At 42.9% G+C, this 23,993-nt stretch overlaps 1 protein-coding gene across 5 annotated transcripts in view; it reads right to left on the reverse strand.

Annotated features, from left to right (window-relative positions):
• LOC132867437 (upstream stimulatory factor 2) overlaps nucleotides 1–23,993 on the reverse strand; it is a 107,332-nt gene that overhangs the window by 71,320 nt on the left and 12,019 nt on the right. For 4 of the 5 annotated variants that reach the window (XM_060900345.1, XM_060900343.1, XM_060900344.1 and 1 more), the window contains 3 exons: nucleotides 19,950–20,042; nucleotides 18,883–19,042; nucleotides 10,528–10,612 (listed from right to left, as the gene is read on the reverse strand). In XM_060900345.1, coding sequence (XP_060756328.1) covers nucleotides 10,528–10,612; nucleotides 18,883–19,042; nucleotides 19,950–20,042 — 338 coding nt within the window. The remainder of the gene's footprint in view (nucleotides 1–10,527; nucleotides 10,613–18,882; nucleotides 19,043–19,949; nucleotides 20,043–23,993) is intronic. The other variant, XM_060900346.1, reaches the window with a different exon arrangement.

Consider the following 23,993-nt stretch of genomic DNA (forward strand, 5'->3'; position numbering starts at 1 on the left):
TTTCAAAATGTTCACACACAATAAGAAAATTAAGTTATATAAAACTATGCACACTAATAAAACTAATTTGTACACACAGAAGGCATGATTTCCTCGCGTAGTCGCAGCCATCTTGTTGTTGTTGTGTGTTTGTTCCTGTGAGTGCTTCACGCCGGGTAGAAGAAGGGGTTTATGCGCATGCGTCTACTTCTATTGTTCTGGTGTCTCCGATGGGACCATCTTACAGCGCCCCTAGAGGTGTGGCATGTGTATTGCATCGTTTTCAGCAAGCGTTGCGTTGCCATATGTACCTGATATTTTACTGATCCGTTGCCCATGTGGACGCGATATTTTTTTTAATAAAATCTCGTTGCCGTTGTCGTGTGGATGTAGCCTTAGACTTGAACACTGGGGACCAGGCCTGGAATTTCATCATTTTAGGGGCAAGGCCACTTGGCCTTTTGTGCTGTCAATTTTTTGAGGGCACGAAGGCCAAAAGCCAGGGCACCAAGGCCATAAAATAAAACAATGATTTTAAGTTCACGTCTATCTCATCTCATTATCTCTAGCCGCTTTATCCTTCTACAGGGTCGCAGGCAAGCTGGAGCCTATCCCAGCTGACTACGGGCGAAAGGCGGGGTACACCCTGGACAAGTCGCCAGGTCATCACAGGGCTGACACATAGACACAGACAACCATTCACACTCACATTCACACCTACGGTCAATTTAGAGTCACCAGTTAACCTAACCTGCATGTCTTTGGACTGTGGGGGAAACCGGAGCACCCAGAGGAAACCCACGCGGACACGGGGAGAACATGCAAACTCCACACAGAAAGGCCCTCGCCGGCCCCGGGGCTCGAACCCAGGACCTTCTTGCTGTGAGGCGACAGCGCTAACCACTACACCACCGTGCCGCCCAAGTTCACGTCTATAATGAATTTAATTTAAGGACTAATAACTCTTCTGAGGAAGATTGGAGTCTCAGTCGAAACTATCAAGCAGGTAAAGAAACATCTACACTATTATGTCTGAAGATAAGAAAATATTGAACACATCTAAACTTATCAATCCATCACTCACTTCAAAAATTGTAAAACGTATTAAACCTACAGTTAGGTCCATATATATTTGGACACTGACACAAATTTTCTTTTTTTTTTTACCTGTTTACTGAAACATATTCAAGTTATAGTTATATAATGGACATGGACATAAAGTCCAGACTTTCAGCTTTCATTTGAGGGTATCCACATTAAAACTGGATGAAGGGTTTAGGAATTTCAGCTCCTTAACATGTGCCACCCTGTTTTTAAAGGGACCAAAAGTAATTGGACAATTGACTCAAAGGCTATTTCATGGGCATGTGTGGGCAATTCCTTCGTTATGTCATTCTCAATTAATCAGATAAAAGGCCTGGAGTTGATTTGAGGTGTGGTGCTTGCATTTGGAAGATTTTGCTGTGAAGAAAACATGCGGTCAAAGGCGCTCTCCATGCAGGTGAAACAAGCCATCCTTAAGCTGCGAAAGCAGAAAAAAACCCATCTGAGAAATTGCTACAATATTAGGAGTGGCAAAATCTACAGTTTGGTACATCCTGAGAAAGAAAGAAAGAAAGCACTGGTGAACTCATCAATGCAAAAAGACCTGGACGCCCACAGAAGACAACAGTGGTGGATGATCGCAGAATTATTTCCATGGTGAAGAGAAACCCCTTTACAACAGCCAACCAAGTGAACAACACTCTCCAGGAGGTAGGCGTATCAATATCCAAATCTACCATAAAGAGAAGACTGCATGAAATTAAATACAGAGGGTTCACTGCACGGTGCAAGCCACTCATAAGCCTCAAGAATAAAAAGGCTAGATTGGACTTTGCTAAAAAACATCTAAAAAAGCCAGCACAGTTCTGGAAGAACATTCTTTGGACAGATGAAACCAAGATCAATCTCTACCAGAATGATGGAAAGAAAAAAGTATGGCAAAGGTGTGGTACAGCTCATGATCCAAAGCATACCACATCATCTGTAAAACACGGTGGAGGCAGTGTGATGGCTTGGGCATGCATGGCTGCCAGTGGCACTGGGTCACTAGTGTTTACTGATGATGTGACACAGGACAGAAGCAGCCAGATGAATTCTGAGGTATTCAGAGACATACTGTGTGCTCAAATCCAGCCAAATGCAGCCAAACTGATTGGTCGGCATTTCATAGTACAGATGGACAATGACCCAAAACATAAAGCCAAAGCAACCCAGGAGTTTATTCAAGCAAAGAAGTGGAATATTCTTGAATGGCCAAGTCAGTCACCTGATCTCAACCCAATTGAGCATGCATTTCACTTGTTAAAGACTAAACTTCAGACAGAAAGACCCACAAACAAACAGCAACTGAAAACCGCTGCAGTAAAGGCCTGGCAGAGCATTAAAAAGGAGGAAACACAGCGTCTGGTGATGTCCATGAGTTCAAGACTTCAGGCAGTCATTGCCAACAAAGGGTTTTCAACCAAGTATTAGAAATTAACATTTTATTTACAATTATTTAATTTGTCCAATTACTTTTGAGCCCCTGAAATGAAGGGATTGTGTTTAAAAAATGCTTTAGTTCCTCACATTTTTATGCAATCATTTTGTTCAACCCACTGAATTAAAGCTGAAAGTCTGAACTTCAACTGCATCTGAATTGTTTTGTTCAAAATTCATTGTGGTAATATAGAGAACCAAAATTAGAAAAATGTTGTATCTGTCCAAATATTTATGGACCTAACTGTATATCCTCCCATAATTTTTTGTTCAATTGACACTGAATGTGCAAGAGCATCTTCAGACTGTACTACTCGCAGATTTTTGATTTAATCAAAATTGAGCCTGGAGTTCATCAAAATGTTTGACTGTAAATGGAACATATGCAGGCTACTGATTAACCCATAAGAGCCCAGACCGATTTCTCAATCAAGGAAAATTATTGAGGAAATAAAATGAACTAAACAGATGACAAAGAAAGCATTTCTGACCTTTTATTTTTTAAAATAGCACTTTCATGTCTCAAGATCTGAAATATTAAATTGCAAATTTGCAGAACACTGCAACACTATTACACTGTTAACCCCAAAGTTCATTCTATGCAAACAGTTTAAAAGTAAATACCACTTTTAAATATTAGTTTTATTGCGTTACTTAAACAGTATGAGTATATGAAGAGTATATGAGACAGTCATTGGGTGTACCGTACTCAGTTTTGTAATTTAAACAAACTTAAACTATCATGTTTTACCTCAGGCCACAGTGCTGCCCTGTTGTGATGGCTCAAAACTCAAGACAAGTCTGTGCTTGCTTGGCATAATTATTGCTGGGGGGTAAATGAATAAAAGTAAATGTTAATGTTGTAATGACGCCAAAAACAATGAGAGAAAATCTCTTGCGATGGTGATCTTGTCAAGATGGCAGCAGTTACACTTCGGTTAAACAGCAAAAAGAAACATACGATACTAGTAACAAAACAATGCTAACTGCATAGATTAAAAAAGTGGCTATGAACAGACAACAGCACATATCACGTATCATATTACGGCAGGAACAAGCAGTAGTAACATCCATGACCTTACGCTTAAAGCTCGACAAAGGAAAAACTTGACAGCAAGCTAATTAGCATTTGTTAGCGGCTACAGTCGGTACTCGGCACGTTAAAAGTGGGTCAACGTTGTAACGACATAACGTTACTGTACAAGCAATGCTTATTTAACGGTAACAAACTTAAGCCCTATATGTTGAAATTCCTATCTTATTCGTTCGTTAATTTATCACACAGTCTTACCTCAGTCAACTTCTTCCCTCCTTCTGTGAAAATTCAACATCTCAGACGCGGACACAAGTGGGCGGGGGATGCGTTTGATTAAGTCCCCTGGTTGGCTGGTGATAGATTGGGGTCATTATAGCACGTCGGAGCGGTTCATGCCAGGCTCGAGTCCGATCCACCACTGATAAGTTGCCCAATAAGAATCCAGAATGTCATCAAAAGACGTATTTTTTCTCAATAGACGCAGGTGATGTTAAAGCCTATTGGCAGTCACGAGGCAGACTACAAAACCGCAAAACCGCAGGGCATCAAGGCCACTGTGGCCTTACGGCAGGTATTTTTTTCCAAGGGCACAAGGCCAAATTGAGAGGGCACGAGGGTCATGGCCCTCGTGAAATTCCTGCCCTGCTGGGGACTCAAGACTGGACTCGGACTTGAGGTTTAGTGACTCAACTACAACACTGGTTTCTGTCGGTGACCCTCTGCCACAGCTGAGGAAGCACACTTTGCATTTTCTCTGTGGAAATGCAGTCTAGTCTCAGCTTGTGCTTTCTTTTTAGCATCATTGTGGCATTTATACGCTTCACAATGAAGCATTCTTATATAAAAACTGATAAATTCTGTAAAAATACCAGTAAAACTATGATGCAAACAGAGAATATAAACAGCCGAGTTGCTCTAAACGACCCCTACCTGACGTCATCGCATACGTCACCACCGCAGAAAGCCCATCTGGTATTTTGAAGAAAATTCACTTTTCTCGAACACTATTTGGTCTCCGAAAACGAAAGTTTGATTTTTGAAATCTGTGACAACTTGTACATAAAATAAGTTTGAGAATAAATCAGTTGGAGGATCCCTTTAACTAAACCTCACTTTGGAGGTTCCCTCAAGTACAAACAATATGAATAATTTACACAGACATGACTCATTTTGACTCGCATCCATGTCTAGTCTAAGTATTTATCCTTCAATTTAAAAAAAAAAATGATCGAAAAATCAATTCCAGAGCCATAAAACAAAACCTCATCCAAGCACCAGCATTAACGTTTAACATTTCATTACCAAATCAAAGTTTATCCAAACAGGAAAACCCACAAACCCACCAAGCGTCACTCCACACGAGCTGTTCACCGGATTCGATTTCCTCACGCCCTTTCTCGACCACATGCTCTCTTTATGCTTTATGGCTGATTGTGATCACATGATCGAGCCAGAACTACACACCAAGAACTCCTTCTTCAAGTGCTCCTTTCAGCTTTATGACCAGATGAGCTAATGACATGATGATCATCATCAGTGACATCACACGTTTGTGTTTACCCACGCTATAGAGTTTGATCCTATTCGAAAAGAAAGCTCAAGTGTAACCTGAACGATCTGCCTACACAACAATCTCACTGTGGTTTTCTTTTCATATTAATTAAATCACCTCTCGGCTGCTGACTTCCTCATGAGAGGTTAATTAAAAGGACTAGTTCTTTGCTTATTAACGTAGTCGGCTTGTGAATTTATTCCGGTGAACATTCGTTGGCGGTTGGGGACACCGGGGAAACTGAAACGTTGTAGTGATTCAGTTCATTCATTAAAAGTGGATCTGACTAAATGCTAAACAGAAAACAACCAGCAAATATTGTTGAAGCTATAATTTGGGTGTATGTTTTCTATTCATCCTGTATACGTTAAGGTGGTGCGTGGAGCATCACACACGGTTTTGTTCACACGCTAGGGGAATTAAACGCCTTTTTCTGAGATTCACCGAGCCGTGAAAATGTGCGTCAAAACCTGGCAGCAAAGACAGAATCCAGAAGCAGAAAAAAAGCAATCCACTAGCAATAAAGTTAAAAGGAAAATAAAAGGATATTATTTTTTTCACGGTCCAAATCCTGCGCTCTGATTGGCTGGCGAGCGGGTCCGTATCCTACGGTACGGACCCCAGTTACGGACCTCTGGCGACTTGCTCGTTCACAACAACAAACATAGTAGCATTTTTTGTCAACATTTATCTTTTTTTATAAGATTTATTTCTAATAATATCAAAAATCTTATAAATTTTTGCCAGCATTTCTCAGGAGAATAGCGTTAATTTTACAGCATGGATAGCGATAACGACAGTCTTCACAGCGAAAGCGAGTTTTACTACCCTGAGAAAGAAGAAATAAAAGAAAACATTTCAGGAGAAAGCTAAAAACCTCTAACTTGCTAACGCCGAGCAAAAACATGGCTGAATCCTGAATGACTCAATTTTGTATAAATAGGGGACTACATGCAGCAAAATGTAGTTTTTTTCCTGCCATGGAAGTGCACTTGTATACCAAGGAGGAAGCCATTTGCATTACAGCCGTGAATGAGGATTCAAAATAGCATTAATTTTACAGCATGGATAGCGATAAAGACAGTCTTCACAGTGAAAGTGAGTTTTACTACCCTGAGGAAGAAGAAATAAAAGAAAACATTTCAGGAGAAAGCTAAAAACCTCTAACTTGCTAACGCCGAGCAAAAACATGGCTGAATCCTGAATGACTCAATTTTGTATAAATAGGGGACTACATAGGCGGCAAAATGTAGTTTTTTTTCCTGCCATGGAAGTGCACTTGTATACTGAAGAGAAAGCCATTTGCATTACAGCCGTGAATGAGGATTCAAAATGGAGGCTCGGCTCGGTTTTCCCTTTCGGGCGCTCTCGTTTTCTGTTAGAATTTGGTAAAGAAAAAAATATATATATTATTTACCAGTTTAAGGTCGGTCCGTATGGTGAAATACCGTGACCTCGGCCTTGAATACTGACCTCGGCCCAGAGGGCCTCGCTCAGTACTTTCAAGACCTCAGTCACGGTATTTCACGATACGGACCTCCCAGCTGGTAAATAACACACACATATATACATATATACATACATATATAAAAAAAATACACACATTTTATATATATATATATATATATATATAAAAAATGTGTGTATTTTTTATATATATATATATATATATATATATATATATATATATATATACACACACACATTATATATATATATATATATATATATATATATATATATATACACACACACACACACACATTATATATATATATATATATATATATATATATATATATATATATATATATATATATATATATATATATATATTCTTGAAGTAAAGTCCTAGAACTGCCTAGAACCCCTCCTAGAACTGCCACCTTATTGTGGTGGAGGGGTTTGTGTGCTTGAATGATCCTAGGAGCTATGTTGTCGGGGGCATTATGCCCCTGTTAGGGTTTCCCAAGGCAGACAGGTCCTAGGTGACAGGCCAGACCAAGAGCAGTTCACCAAAAACCCCCCTATGGAGAAAAAATCCAGGACCGTGACGTTGCCCGGTAGGACGCAGCCGGGGCCCCACCCTGGAGCCAGGCCCGGGGTTGGGGCTCGTATGCGAGCGCTTGGTGGCCGGGCCTTTGCCCATGGGGCCCGGCCGGGCTCAGCCCGAAGAGGTGACGTGGGCCTGACCTCCTGTGGGTTCACCACCCACAGAGGTAGCAGTAGGGGTTTGGTGCAGTGTGGATTGGGTGGCAGTCGAAGGCAGGGGCCTCGACGACCTGATCCCCGGACACAGCGGCTGGCTGTTGGGACATTGAATGTCACTTCGCTGGGGGGGAAGGAGCCTGAGCTTGTGCGGGAGGTTGAGAGGTACCGGCTAGAGATAGTCGGGCTCACCTCCACGCACAACTTGGGCTCTGGAACCCAGCTCCTCGAAAGGGGCTGGACTTTCCACTTCTCTGGAGTCGCCCGTGGTGAGCGGCGGCGGGCTGGTGTGGGCTTGCTTATAGCTCCCCAGCTCAGCCGCCATGTGTTGGAGTTTACCCCAGTGAACGAGAGGGTCACCTCTCTGCGCCTTCGGATTGGGGAGAGGGCTCTTGCTGTTGTTTGTGCCTACGGGCCAAATAGCAGTATAGAGTATCCGGCCTTCTTGGAGTCCCTGGGAGAGGTACTGAGGGGTGCTCAGACTGGGGACTCCATTGTGCTACTGGGGGACTTCAATGCTCACATGGGCGACGACAGTGACACCTGGAGGGGCGTGGTTGGGAGGAACGGCCTCCCCGATCTGAACCCGAGTGGTGTTTTGTTATTGGACTTCTGTGCTAGTCACGGTTTGTCCATAACGAACACCATGTTCGAGCATAGGGGTGTCCATAAGTGCATGTGGCACCAGGACACCTTAGGTCGGAGGTCGATGATTGACTTTGTAGTCGTTTCATCTGATCTCCGGCCCAATGTCTTGGACACTCGGGTGAAGAGAGGGGCTGAGCTGTCAACTGATCACCACCTGGTGGTGAATTGGATCCGCTGGCGGAGGAGGAAGCTGGACAGACCTGGCAGGCCCAAACGTATGGTGAGGGTCTGCTGGGAACGTCTGGCCGAGCACTCTGTTGGGGAGGTCTTTAACTCCCACCTCTGGGAGAGCTTTTCCCAGCTTCCGAGGGAGGCGGGGGACATTGAGTCTGAGTGGACCATGTTCTCTACCTCCATTGTGGACGCGGCTGTTCGGAGCTGTGGCCGCAAGGTCTCCGGTGCCTGTCGTGGCGGCAATCCCCGAACCCGGTGGTGGACACCGGAAGTAAGGGATGCCGTCAAGCTGAAGAAGGAGTCCTATCGGGCCATGTTGACCTCCGGGACTCCTGAGGCAGCCGACGGGTATCGGCAGGCCAGGCGTGCTGCAGCTCGGGCAGTTGCGGAGGCAAAAACTCAGAACTGGGAGGAGTTCGGGGAGGCCATGGAGAAGGCCTATCAGTCGGCCTCGAAGAAATTCTGGCAAACCGTCCGGCGCCTCAGGAGGGGGAAGCAATACTTTGCCAACACTGTTTACAGTGCGGGTGGGGAGCTGTTGACCTCGACTGGGGACATTATCGGGCGGTGGAAGGAATACTTTGAGGATCTCCTCAATCCCACCGTCATGTCTTCCACTGAGGAGACTGAGGCTGATGACTCAGAGGTGGACTCGTCCATTACCCAAGCCGAAGTCACTGAGGTGGTTTGCAAGCTCCTCGGTGGCAAGGCACCGGGGGTGGATGAGATCCGCCCTGAGTATCTCAAGTCTCTGGATGTTGTGGGGCTGTCTTGGTTGACACGCCTCTGCAACATCACATGGCAGTCGGGGACAGTGCCTCTGGAGTGGCAGACTGGGGTGGTGGTCCCTCTTTTTAAGAAAGGGGACCGGAGAGTGTGCTCCAATTATAGGGGAATCACACTTCTCAGCCTCCCAGGGAAAGTTTACTCCAGGGTACTGGAGAGGAGAATTCGACCAATAGTCGAACCTCGGATCCAGGAGGAACAATGCGGTTTTCGTCCTGGTCGCGGAACACTGGACCAGCTCTATACCCTTCATAGGGTGCTCGAGGGTTCATGGGAGTTTGCCCAACCAGTCCACATGTGCTTTATGGATCTGGAGAAGGCATTCGACCGTGTCCCCCGTGGTATTCTGTGGGGGGTGCTTCGGGAGTATGGGGTTCGGGGCTCTTTGCTAAGGGCTGTCCGGTCCCTGTACGAACGGAGCAGGAGTCTGGTTTGCATTGCCGGCAGTAAGTCAGACCTGTTCCCAGTGCATGTTGGACTCCGGCAGGGCTGCCCTTTGTCACCGGTTCTGTTCATAATTTTTATGGACAGAATTTCTAGGCGCAGCCAGGGGCCGGAAGGAATCCTGTTTGGGAACCACAGGATTTCATCTCTGCTTTTTACGGATGATGTTGTCCTGTTGGCTTCTTCAAACCGGGACCTTCAGCATGCACTGGGGCGGTTTGCAGTCGAGTGTGAAGCAGCTGGGATGAGAATCAGCACCTCCAAGTCCGAGGCCATGGTTCTCGACCGGAAAAGGGTGGCTTGCCCTCTCCACGTTGGTGGAGAAGTCCTGCCTCAAGTGGAGGAGTTTAAGTATCTCGGGATCTTGTTCACGAGTGAGGGAAGGATGGAGCGTGAGATCGACAGGCGGATCGGTGCAGCCTCCGCAGTGATGCGGTCGCTTTACCGGTCCGTCGTGGTGAAGAAGGAGCTGAGCCAAAAGGCAAAGCTCTCAATTTACCGGTCGATCTACGTTCCGACTCTCACCTATGGTCATGAGCTTTGGGTAATGACAGAAAGAACAAGATCGCGGATACAAGCGGCTGAAATGAGTTTCCTTCGCAGGGTGGCTGGGCACTCCCTTAGAGATAGGGTGAGAAGCACAGTCACTCGGGAGGAGCTCGGAGTAGAGCCGCTGCTCCTCCACATCGAGAGGAACCAGCTGAGGTGGCTCGGGCATCTTTTTCGGATGCCTCCTGGACGCCTCCCTGGGGAGGTGTTCCAGGCATGTCCCCCCGGGAGGAGGCCCCAGGGAAGACCCAGGACACGCTGGAGGGACTATGTCTCTCGGCTGGCCTGGGAACGCCTCGGTGTTCTTCCCGAGGAGCTGGCCGAGGTGTCTGGGGAAAGGGAAGTTTGGGCTTCCATGCTTAGACTGCTGCCTCCGCGACCCGGTCCCGGATAAGTGGAAGAAGACGAGATGAGTAAAGTCTGGATTAATGACAGGAATAGCAGCAGATCAATAGGAATAGCAGGTGACTATCCTGAAGCACCTATGATTTGTATTTTAACTAATAGATTTTGAGGTTTAACCTTGTGATTTGTATTTTTCTTTAATGCTTTCGCCACAAAATCAGTGATGGATACAAAGAGGAATAAAGGCTTCTCTCTTTAGCACCCCTGTGTGGCAGATACTCACATTGCGCATGGTTCAGTGCGGGGAGCTATGGTACGTGGTGCACTTGGCTGAGGAACCTCTGGCGTGCTCATCACATAGAACTGACCTGAGTGAGAGATAGAGACAGGAAGAGCAAGTATTAAGTCATCAACTTCATCAGGGTGCATATACAGTGGTGCTTGAAAGTTTGTGAACCCTTTAGAATTTTCTATATTTCCTCATAAATATGACCTAAAACATCATCAGATTTCCACACAAGTCCTAAAAGTAGATAAATGCCGCTTTTCCACTACAAACGCGGCTGAGTCGGGCTGAGCCGTGCCGTGCTGAGTCGGGCTGAGCGGGGCTGTTGGAGTTGCATTTCGACTACAACCGCGCTGAACCATGCTGGACACATTGGGTGAAGTTAGCGAAAGTGGGTGGACGTCAGGTGATGTCGTTAAGCAGCGCAAACAGTGACATCAGTGAGCTTTTAAGCGGTAGTCTCACGACCCGAATAGTAAACAATAAACATGGAGGACATGGAGTCGTTAGTGTTGCTGGTCTTGGTGCTGTGGCTTGTTGTCACCGACAACGCGGACAGATACTGGCAAGAGCGTATAGATGAGACAAGGCGCATAAGGCTTCAGAAATTCTCGTAATTCGTAATTCTTCTCCTTCCGGGTTTGCGGTGTTTACAGATCCCAGCGCGCTCGCGGGGCGTGTGTGGGCATGTGAGGACACTCCTCCTCACCAATCAGTGCACAGGGGAGTGTCTGCTCACGCCCCCAGCCTCACTCGGCTCGCTTTGGCTCGCTTCAGCCCCACTCCAAAACGGTGCGAGTTTTAGGGGCTAAGCAGGGCTGAAGCGAGCTGAGTCGTGCTGTTTTTTGGTAGTCGAAACGCGAGCCGTGTCGGGCTGAAGTGAGCTGAAGTGAGCTGAAAAAGGGTAGTGGAAAAGGGCCAAAAGAGAACCCAGTTAAACAAATGAGACAAAAATATTATACTTGGTCATTTATTTATTGAGGAAAATGATCCAATATTACATATCTGTGAGTGGCAAAAGTATGTGAACCTCTAGGATTAGCAGTTAATTTGAAGGTGAAATTAGAGTCAGGTGTTTTCAATCGGTGGGATGACAATCAGGTGTGAGTGGGCAACCTGTTTTAATTAAAGAACAGGGATCTATCAAAGTCTGATCTTCACAACACATGTTTGTGGAAGTGCATCATGGCAACAACAAAGGAGATTTCTGAGGACCTCAGAAAAAGCATTGTTGATGCTCATCAGGCTGGAAAAGGTTACAAAACCATCTCTAAAGAGTTTGGACTCCACCAATCCACAGTCAGACAGATTGTGTACAAATGGAGGAAATTCAAGACCATTGTTACCCTCCCCAGGAGTGGTCAACCAAGAAAGATCACTCCAAGAGCAAGGCGTGTAATAGTTGGTGAGGTCACAAAGAACCCCAGGGTAACTTCTAAGCAACTGAAGGCCTCTCTCACATTGGCTAATGTTAATGTTCATGAGTCCACCATCAGGAGAACACTGAACAACAATGGTGTGCATGGCAGGGTTGCAAGGAGAAAGCCACTGCTCTCCAAAAAGGACACTGCTGCTCGTCTGAAGTTTGCTAAAGATCACGTGGACAAGCCAGAAGGCTATTGGAAAAATGTTTTGTGGATGGATGAGACCAAAATAGAACTTTTTGGTTTAAATGAGAAGCGTTATGTTTGGAGAAAGGAAAACACTGCATTCCAGCATAAGAACCTTATCCCATCTGTGAAACATGGTGGTGGTAGTATCATGGTTTGGGCCTGTTTTGCTGCATCTGGGCCAGGACGGCTTGCCATCATTGATGGAACAATGAATTCTGAATTATACCAGCAAATTCTAAAGGAAAATGTCAGGACATCTGTCCATGAACTGAATCTCAAGAGAAGGTGGGTCATGCAGCAAGACAACGACCCTAAGCACACAAGTCATTCTACCAAAGAATGGTTAAAGAAGAATAAAGTTAATGTTTTGGAATGGCCAAGTCAAAGTCCTGACCTTAATCCAATCGAAATGTTGTGAAAGGACCTGAAGCGAGCAGTTCATGTGAGGAAACCCACCAACATCCCAGAGTTGAAGCTGTTCTGTACGGAGGAATGGGCTAAAATTCCTCCAAGCCGGTGTGCAGGACTGATCAACAGTTACCGGAAACGTTTAGTTGCAGTTATTGCTGCACAAGGGGGTCACACCAGATACTGAAAGCAAAGGGTCACATACTTTTGCCACTCACAGATATGTAATATTGGATCATTTTCCTCAATAAATAAATGATCAAGTATAATATTTTTGTCTCATTTGTTTAACTGGGTTCTCTTTATCTACTTTTAGGACTTGTGTGAAAATCTGATGATGTTTTAGGTCATATTTATGCAGAAATATAGAAAATTCTAAAGGGTTCACAAACTTTCAAGCACCACTGTATATGCGCGCACACACACACACATACACACACAAATTAACTTATACGATCTATATAAGAAGTGGCAAAGTTTGTTTGTTTGTTTGTCTGAGCTAACGTCGCCATTTCTCGATGGATTTTCACCAAATTTGGCAAGTAGGTCCGGGGATGATCTGGAATTTTGCAGATATAAACAAAATTCACGCAAGGGGGTCCCCGGTGTGCCCCTGGGTGGTGGATGTTTGGTTTGTTGTTTGTCTTGGGTTAACGTTTCTCGACGGATCTTCACCAAATTTGACATGGAAGTCTGGGGGCAACCCAGAAGTTTGTAAAACCCAGGTAACGCCGGGTAACCTGCTAGTAATATATATAATTGAACACTAAAATTTAATTTTTTGCATCCAGAGCAACATGTATGATGATATATCGTTCAAAACATACCACTAGGCTTAAATGAAGAACATAAGTAAGGAATAAAAACACTCGGGGGGGGGGCTGTTCTAGGAAAATCATCAACACCAGCATTGTGTGATTATGTGGAGTTACCGGTACCATCGCAACACTCATTATTTTACTATAACATCAAGAGTTTTATTCTTCTTCTATCACACTAATTCATCAACGATTACAATTTTTATTTATTAAAGAATGACGTGTCATTTTTATCCATTTAGAGTTACATTTAAACTTTACGTTAGTTCCAGTTATCACATACATTATGACAGCTGTTTAACAGTTATTCCATGAAATCGAGTCGTACATGAGCTGATAGTTATAAACCATGTACGATGAGACTGAGTTGAATAACTGTATTCTATCCACATTCACTGGGTTTTGAGAAAACGGAGCATTTTTATTTTTTGCAAATTCGATAAATAAAAACTTTATACAAAAAACATCTGACAAAATCATTTCCATTTAGGCAGACTTCTTAAAAACCTATCGATGGCTGCATGAATTGATTTTAGTGTTGTTTTTTTGTAGAAAGTGCCGTCTTGCCGAGGTATAGAATAGCTTTAGAAATTTATTTAATTCTTCCTTGGACATTTCAGTTCTGTAATTTTCAAACTTCTTTGAGCTTTTGAACCAGTCTAAAAATATTCAACAAATTTTAATGCTTAAAGCTAGACTGCCTTTCAGATTTTTCAAGTGTAGGTCATAAAAATAATTTTTCCCTGACACACAATTATTTTTGTTTAGAGCAATTCCAGCGTTATGGACGTGACACTTGAACTCAAAATGGCAACAAATGACCCAGTGCATGTTTTATTGTCTCCCAGTATTTAAACAGGTGTTGCATATTTTAAGGCTGTACCATACTGGAGAAGTGATAGAACAAGAACAATTCCCATAGTACATCTAGGGCATGCCAGAAAACGCCAATAAAAGATGCGTTATGGATGTGACAGAAAAAGTATCACTTTTCTTGGGTGACTGTACATTTTTATCAAACTCTGTGAAATTGTAAACCTAATGTCGAAATGGAGATATCCATTTGATAGAGGGGTCCAAGGTGAATATTAAAAAATCTTTGTTTAAAATATTTTGTATTTCATGCAGAGTTTCAGAAGGAAAAGTCAGCGTTATGGATGTGACGAAATTCCGTTATGGATGTGACGCGTCTGAAATAGACATGGCATATGTTTAGAAAATCAGCAATTTAACCACCATAACCCTTTGAAAAACTCTCTAAATATCAGCTAAAACTATCAAAGTTCTTAAATAATATTTAGGATGGCTATTGTTTTGCTGTTTTGTGGATTTTAGCATACATTTCTGTGGCTTGTGGCAATAATATAGAATTGTACATGATCAAAGTTGATTTTAGCTTGGGTTTTACATTATAAGAAAGAAAGACTGACCGTGACATATTAGGTTGGTTACAAATTGGTTCAACTTATTCACATCTGTAAAATACAGGCCTAGGTGATATCTCTGGGAGTGGTTTTGATGTATTACATGTTGCTTTATTTTTGCATGGTGAGGTTGACATTTACATGGAATTGCCCTTTAGTGGATTGAAAGCTACTGAATTCGAATCATAGACTTCCAATTGTATTATTAATTTTTTAAATATAGTACAATTAATTAATTTAAGGCCACATGGCCCTAAATTCTCTGCTAATTTTTTCCTGCTTCACCATGACCCAATACAAGATACTACGTCATGGATCATGTGGTGGGCTTTCCCCGTTCATGCAAGGCATTGTGGGATACAAATTTGAAACAGGAGGGAAAAATGGAGGACGCGAGTGTGTGAATGAAACGTGAAAGACCGACTACAGTAACAGAAAGAAAGCGAGAAGAAAAGACGTTATGTTATATACGAAGGAAAGGAAATGCAGGATTAAACTAATAATAAATATCGGCGCTCAGCGAACACCTCGGTGTGATCAGCTGTTCATTTAGAGACAACAGGATGATGGAACTGTCAGTGCACGCTCAAAGGTAAACCTGCACATGCGCACACACACAGACTTCCTCTGTCTGCTTGACTGCGCGAAGCGAGCGATTTCATGCACATTATTTGCTCAGGAATCCCTTCAAATTAAAAATAACTTCCCAGCCACAGAACAGAACGGCCTGATATTTTGTGAGATATTACAGAAATAAACATGTATCACAATGACCACATTTCAGACAGAACTAAATTTCACCGATTTTATGAAATCGAAAGGCCGTCTAGCTTTAAAGGTCATAAACAATGGTCAGAGGTGAAACAGAGAATATCAACTTTATTGTCCAGAAGAACGACCCAAAAAGCGAATTCAATCTTCCTGGTGTCTAATTTGCACCATAAAAATTGAATAAAACAGTTAAAATATACTGTTTTGCCCAATTTCCAAAGGTTTGTTTATATCTCACTTATGCGCACTTTCATCGCCAGGGGACCATCGTCGTGACGTCATTCAAGCCAAACAGACTGGGAGCAGTTCTGTGTTTACTTGCGAACCGAGCACACGTGTACGGACTTTGGTCGTGAGAGGTTGTGTAAAATGTCTGATAGCGATTTTGAAGCAGGAAGTCTCCAAATTGAATATCAAGAGGTGAAACCATATATGTATGAACCTATGGCCGTTGCGAAGCAATCGGTGAATGTGGCTCACTGGTTTGACCGTGCAGCCTCGGAATCGGACAGCGACTCGGCCGACTCTCATCACGGTGATGCCAGACCTCAACAAGACTCGCGCCCAAATGATTTATCCTTGCAGTTATGATATTCCTACTTTCGTCGTAATACTAAATAAGAGCCCTTTTGAAGAATAATTAAACCGCCCTCCCTAGTGGATATAGGTAACAATTACTTGACAGTGCGCCGGTAGGCCACATTAGCCTGCCATCTGCGGCATTATACTATTCATAGCCGACTCTAAGCGAGGAAATATCCCTTTGTCTCATTTCCATAATTATTGTACAGGATCCCTCAGGATTCTTGACTTGTCAATCGCAAGCAAAAGTAAAAATATTTACTTCCAATCTTCTCCTTTTTGCTTGAGCATTGCTGCTCCGTTTCTTCTTTGACTGCTCAATTTTGTTTTCCTGTGCACAATCCACTCTCTCCACCTCGTCTGCTCTTTCGGAAAAAGCCAACCCGCTCGCTCCGCCTCTTCTCCTTTTTCAGAAAAAGCCAACCCTCTCGCTCCGCCTCTTCTCCTCTTTCAGAAAACGCCAACACACTCGCTCCGCCTCTTCTCCTTTTTCGGAAAAAGCCAATCCTCTCGCTCCACCTCTTCTCCTCTTCTGAAAAAAGCCAATCCACTCTCTCCGCCTCTTCTCCTCTCTCGGAAAAAGGTTAAAAACTTCTTCCTGAACCGGTCCCGTTGTTACAGTTCACTGCACAACAATAAGGCATGGTTTTTCTTTGGAAATTCCTGAACGCATGTCTGCACTCAAGCTGAACGGCAAAGCAAGTAAATGGAAGTGGACTCAACTCAAGCGGTTTGTTTGTCTTGAATGACATCACGTGCCGAGTGGTCACGAAAATCGCTGAACAGAAATTTGCCGCGATCCACACCAACTTATTTATTACTTATTAACAATACTTCTTGGGATCAGAAGAAAATTACAGAGGGTTTTTTAACATATAAAGTTTCAAAATGTCCATAAATTGAAAACCGTTGCCTATGACCTTTAACGATGAAGAATGTAAACAAACTGGCGAAATGAAAGTAGCAATTTGTGAAAAATGCTATAATAATAATAATAATAATGGCGTCATGGTGGTGTGGTGGTTAGCGCTGTCGCCTCACAGCAAGAAGGTCCAGGTTCGAGCCCCGTGGCCGGCAAGGGCCTTTCTGTGCAGAGTTTGCATATTCTCCCCGTGTCCGCGTGGGTTTCCTCCGGGTGCTCCGGTTTCCCCCACAGTCCAAAGACATGCAGGTTAGGTTAACTGGTGACTCTAAATTGACCGTAGGTGTGAATGTGAGTGTGAATGGTTATCTGTGTCTATGTGTCAGCCCTGTGATGACCTGGCGACTTGTCCAGGGTGTACCCCGCCTTTCGCCCGTAGTCAGCTGGGATAGGCTCCAGCTTGCCTGCGACCCTGTAGAACAGGATAAAGCGGCTAGAGATAATGAGATGAGATAATAATTATTCTTGAAAAATAAAAAGATGCATTCTTAACATTAAATACTTTTATTCCATATTTTGTTGCTTTTTTTGGGGGGGGTTGTTTTCGAGTTTTTAATTTCGTTCTTGGTTGGTTTGGTAACACGCTCCGCCATTTTGTTTTTCTCTACTCACGGTATATGAGCTGATATCCTAGTAGTAGAGTAGCCAATCAGAGTGCACGATTGCTCATATCCAGTGAATGTGAATAGAATAATTTTAGTTATTTAGTGAAAACAGTCTGTCTATCTTTTTCTCCATTTTGAAGTTAAAGTTACACCTTTACCTCTGACTGTTAGAAAGCACCGACACTGGCGACTCCTTCCATAATCAACAATTATCCACATTTTTAAATCAGTTTAAATGGAATGTACCTGAGAATTAGCTGCTACTACAGAAATGATAATGTTAGAAAGCAAATTCTGACCAATCAGAATCGAGAATTCAATAGCATAGTGGTATAAAGAAAAGGCATGTCGCATATTAAGTTTGGCAAAAGTTCCTTCATTATAACAAATACATAATTAATCACAAAAATATTCTTCAGAGAAAAAGATAGTTGGTGGGGAAAAAGCAGACTCTGATTCTGAAGCAAATATATATATATATATATATATATATATATATATATATATATATATATATATATTTTTTTTTTTTTTTTTTTTAAAGTGCTGTTTGGGGCTTTTTAAGGTTCAGCACAGCCAACAAGATTAAAGTACTTTGCAAGCGATGTAAGAGCAAGCTCGTATATCATTCCACTATTTCTAATTTAAGGACCCGCATGCAGTCTGTTCAATCCAAAGAGAGTTCCCGAGGGTGCAGCTTTAAAACTACCCCTGTTGGCATCCTCACATCCGGATATAAAACACAGGAGTTACTGCAGCAATGTAAGACTAAATCTCACACACACACACACACACACCATGGCCTGAAGGTTAGAGAAGGGCCCAAAGGGTCACCGGTTCAATTCCCAGGACCAGCAAGAAAAATGTGAGTGAAGGCTGGCTCAGCGGGGCAGCTCGAATGCCAATTTTGCGGTTGATTTTAACTCTCAAAAATATATATATTTTTATTCTCATTTATGCAGCATACAAGAGTCAAGGATGGAGATACTATCCACTCAGAAATTTATGTAAAAATAAAGGTTTTGCATATATTCTTTAAATGGAGATGTGACCAAAATAAAGACTTCTTCTTCTCATATATATATATATATATATATATATATATATATACATACACACACACACACGCAAACGACTACAGCTAGTTTTCAATCTCTGCCTTACTTTTACGAATTTCTTTCTCCTGTATTTCCTTTCAGCATATCTCACCTGCAGTGTGAGAACGTGTAGGTTCGGCAGGATGAGCTGAGACTCCAGCAGCTGTTGCATCACTTACAGCAGTTGGTGGGATGTAGGAGAAGCGTGCCTCGCCTCCGATTGTCTCCACTGCAGGACTGCCTCCATTACTGAAGGGACTCTGGATCACGGCCTAACGTTCACATGGACAATGCTTTTACTGCTAAACCTACCGAGCTGACATGGACAAAGCAGCCACGTTTTACAGAACTGGTGTTTAGTGTAACCACATGCAGTGCAACCAGATCTGCTGAATCAGCAATGTTTGTGAGAGATACAGGCATCAGGTCAATTATCATCTATAAAGCCTTTAGTCATTATCATTAAATACTGAGTGATAGCTCCGATTCTGAACTTCTGTCAGTCACAGTGAAAAAAAGTGTACACTCTGGATATATCTGGAAAAGGCATGCTGTGTAGAACTGTCCTTGAAAGAGGTGTGACCTTTAGATCTGCCAATCATAGTGAAAGAAGCGTGGCCTCTCAATCGGTCATTGAAAGAGGCGTGGTCTCCAGAGCTATCACTGAAAGAGGAATGACCTTGGAATTTGTTCTTGAAAGAGGCGTGGTCTCTGAATATGTCAGCCCTAGTGAAAGAGGAATGGCCTATGAATCTCAGTCCCAGTGAAGAGGCGTGGCCTATGGATCCATTAGCGCTAGTGAAACAGATATGGTCTATGGATCTATCATTGAAAGACGAATGACCTTGGAATGTGCTCTTAAAAGAGGCGTGGCCTCTTGATCTGTTATTGAAAGAGGCGTGGCCTGTGGATCCGTCAGTCCCAGTGAAACAGGAGTGGCCTATGGATCCGTCAGTCCCAGTGAAACAGGCGTGGCCTATGGATCCGTCAGTCCCAGTGAAACAGGCGTGGCCTATAGATCCGTCAGTCCCAGTGAAACAGGCGTGGCCTATAGATCCGTCAGTCCCAGTGAAACAGGCGTGGCCTATGGTTTCGTCAGTGTCAGTGAAAAGAGGCGTGGCCTATGGATCCATCAATCCCAGTGCAAGAGGCATTGGTTGATTTTAGTTGATTCTGTACCTGTTGGACTCCAGTAACTGAAGCAGAAGAGACCACGCCCACTGCCCCACCCACCAGAGGCTGATTACTCAACTGAACAACCTGATAGGTTACCTGAGAAAAAAAGAAGTAGACATTTATTACCTCACTTATAACAACAAATAAAGAATTCTAACATTAAACACTTAACTGTATGCTTATCAAAAGTCCGGGTTGTTTATGAACTTCAGTAACACTCCCTCAGATACATAACGAGCATTTATGTTGTCTAAATTTGAACCATTCATCCCATTACCACTTTGAACCAACCGGGGTGAGTTTCCCAAAAGCCTCTCAACACTAAGAGCACCTTAAGTAGGAGAGAGAGCATTCATTGTGCTGCTCGCTCGACCATTTAACGATGATCTTTGTGCTGCGATGCTTTTGGGAAACTCAGGCCAGTTCTGAGGGAAAAATGGGATCATCATAACTGCGAGAGCATGCAACGTGATGCTCAGTCTATTATTTAACAAAGTTCGCTTTATCAAAGTTCGTGTCCAGCATGAAAATGCTGTTGCTTGGAACCAATTACAAGTGTACGAGTATAAATATCACAGATTTGGATGCGACCTTGGATCTTGTCCCTATGACAAGCTGTTAAAATATGTCTAGAGAAAGCAAAATGGGACGTTTAAGAAATTTATAGTTAATCATGAATCGACAGCAAAAGGTAAAAGCTGTGTTTGGTTTTTTTTTAAATATTGACTATGAAGGATTTTTACTTTCAGTGGTAAAATATCAAATTAACAAATTCACATAATGCATCAGGAATAATAAAATTATATATGTTTTAAGAATCTAGGACCATCGAGAGAAGCGGACGGCGTCCATGTTCCCATCAACAACCTATTTTGTGAAAGAAATGGACCATTCAACAAGAACACCAACAATTACCAAAGAAGTTTAACTCAATATGAGCAAGCGCACAAAACCATGCGTCTCTCGGAGTGCTCAGCAGTCATGCTTTAACCATGTTCATAGCAGTGTGTGTGTGAGAGAGCTAATTTAATCTATGGCTCAATAATAGCACAAGCTGTTCACTCTGAAGAATAAGTATTTGTAAGTGTCCTACATGAGCATCCCTCCTTCCCCAACCTCCTCTCTGTCATATCATGTGACTTTCTTAGTGACGGACATGTGACCTGGGCTCAGTTCCAGTCCCAGGGAGGAAACACAGTCACATGACTGACCCGCCTGCAATAACTGCAAGAACGATTGCAATCTTTTCTTCAGAATCTTTTCGGCCTACAGCGTTTGTTCTTAATGCATAATATGAGTGTTATTGTTTTTTATTCATAACTATACACTACCGTTCAAACGTTTGGGGTCACCCAGACAATTTTGTGTTTTCCATGAAAAGTCACACTTTTATTTACCACCATAAGTTGTAAAATGAATAGAAAATATAGTCAAGACATTTTTCTGGCCATTTTGAGCATTTAATCGACCCCACAAATGTGATGCTCCAGAAACTCAATCTGCTCAAAGGAAGGTCAGTTTTATAGCTTCTCTAAAGAGCTCAACTGTTTTCAGCTGTGCTAACATGATTGTACAAGGGTTTTCTAATCATCCATTAGCCTTCCGAGGCAATGAGCAAACACATTGTACCATTAGAACACTGGAGTGAGAGTTGCTGGAAATGGGCCTCTATACACCTATGGAGATATTGCACCAAAAACCAGACATTTGCAGCTAGAATAGTCATTTACCACATTAGCAATGTATAGAGTGTATTTCTGATTAGTTTAAAGTGATCTTCATTGAAAAGAACAGTGCTTTTCTTTCAAAAATCGAGGGTCCTACCTCGACTTGAGGTAGGAGCTGTCCTCCCCCCACTTCAGGACATTTACAACACCCGGGTCACAAAAAGGGCACAGACCATCATCAGGGACCAAACACACCCACAACACAGACTATTCACGCTCCTACCATCTGGCAGACACTACAGGAGTGTGAAAGCAAGGACTACTAGACTGACAAACAGTTTTTACCCCCAGGCCATCAGGCTTTTGAACCAAGGATTATAATCACCATCTACCTCTATATTTCCATCATGCTTTGAGCCACGGATTATGTTAGCAATTTTGCACAAGACATTGCACAGTATATCTACCTCTATGTTTGCACATTGTTTGTTTGCCCCCCCCTTTTTTTTTAAATGTTATCTTCATTTTTCACTCTACCTTTATATTTTGCATTCCATATGCACTTTATATTTCATATATATCTTTTTATTTTGGTAAGCGTAGTTTGGTCGGGCAGTTGCAAAATAAGAATTTCATTACCCAATAATAAACCGCTGTGTCTGTTATTGTGTATATGACAAATAAAAATCTTGAATCTTGAAAAATAAGGAAATTTCAAAGTGACCCCAAACTTTTGAATGGTAGTGTATTTGTGAAGTATTTCTACAGTGTGAAAAAGAGAGAGAGAAAGTTTGAAGCATGAGGCTATGTAGATGACATAAACGAGCAGTAATTTGCATCAAATGCAAAATAAGGCCCACTTTACACGGGGACGGTCTGAAACAAAAACGCAAAAGTCCGTTTTCGTTCTCACTTTTTTCCGCGTCTGCACGACCGTTTTCATGGAGGAAATATGTGTCTATACGGTGACGCATAAATGTGTGGAATTCAATCGGATGTGCATGCCAGGCGGCTAGATGGTGCTGTGAAAGACCTCCGCTATGTCTGCACACATGCGCAACGTCTTCCGTCTTGTCTGATCTGCACATCTGCGGCGCGAAAACTTTGACTACTCTGGCTATGGTAAGTAAGAAAGTAAGTAAAAAAGTAAGAGCATACTATACCCGCCTCTGTTCATTAACGGTATATGTGCAGATTCGGTATAGATGTTGAAAGGACTCCTGGACGTTTATTAAAGCTGCCAGAGCAGCTTGAAGGTCCGTTGGATCGATGTAATCAGACATGCTCTTACTTTTTTACTTACTTTCTTACTTCCCGGGCTGGCATGTACAGTATATGACATATGTATGACGTAAACGCGTACCCGACGTGAGCAGATCCGAGCAGAGTTTCGCGTATTGGGTAGTTTAGACGGATATGCAAAGGGGGCTGTTTTTAACTTATCCACTCTGGAAGGCGTTTTCAATTTTTTCCGTTTTTCAGCCTCGGAAACGCCGTCCCCGTGTAGACGAAAGGCACTTCTGATAAAATATTTAGTCGTTTTTACCCGACAGCGTCCTCGTGTAAACGGGCCCTAAGTCTTCTAAGAAACACTAGCTGTCAGTTATGTACAGTATAACGAACACAAGATCAACTGTGAGCTACTGCTCACTTACACCCCCCCCCTCGCTTATATCAGAATGCAAGCAATCGAAGGAATAGGATGAATGTTGACTTCAACAAATAATTAACTCTGAAACAAGTAAGTAAAGAGCAGTGTTCTACCCAGGGATTTCAAATAGTATCCTGTCATTTTGAAGCAGCATTTTGCTTCTTGAAATAGCGTCAAAATCCACTCTATATGTTTCATAAATACATTCAGTCGGTAAACAGGAAGTCGATGTGCGACAGACCTGAAAATGGTACATACGGTATAGAACCCCAAGCTGAAATTTGGTACCAAGTGGCTACGATTTGTGGTTGCTGAGAAAAAGGGTGTTTAGGACAGACGGAAATACGGAGGGACAGAGGTCAGTATTAGTGAGCTTTTACTGAGCATCTTGCAGAACCAGCCACAGTTCTTCTGGACACTTTGTCACACTTCCTTCATTTTGCCCCAAAACCCAGTATCCTTCATTATATGTTTTCTTTTTTAATCTGAAAAGTGGTCTCCTATGGAACACGCTGCTCAGATACAAACGCCTGTGAAGGTTCTCAGTCACCCAGGTCATTGTAAACCGTAGGTGCTAAAGAAGGCAACTGGACTTGCTTGAAATTCTTGAAGACGTTTCACCTCTCATCTGAAAGGCTTTTTCAGTTATGTCTGACTAGTGGGGAGTTCCAGGTATTTATTCTCTAGTGGACCAAAAGCAACCCTAAGGAGAGTCGTTGAGGTCACATG

The sequence above is a fragment of the Neoarius graeffei genome, chromosome 19 (genome assembly GCF_027579695.1).
Source record: "Neoarius graeffei isolate fNeoGra1 chromosome 19, fNeoGra1.pri, whole genome shotgun sequence".
Classification (NCBI taxonomy): Eukaryota; Metazoa; Chordata; class Actinopteri; order Siluriformes; family Ariidae; genus Neoarius; species Neoarius graeffei.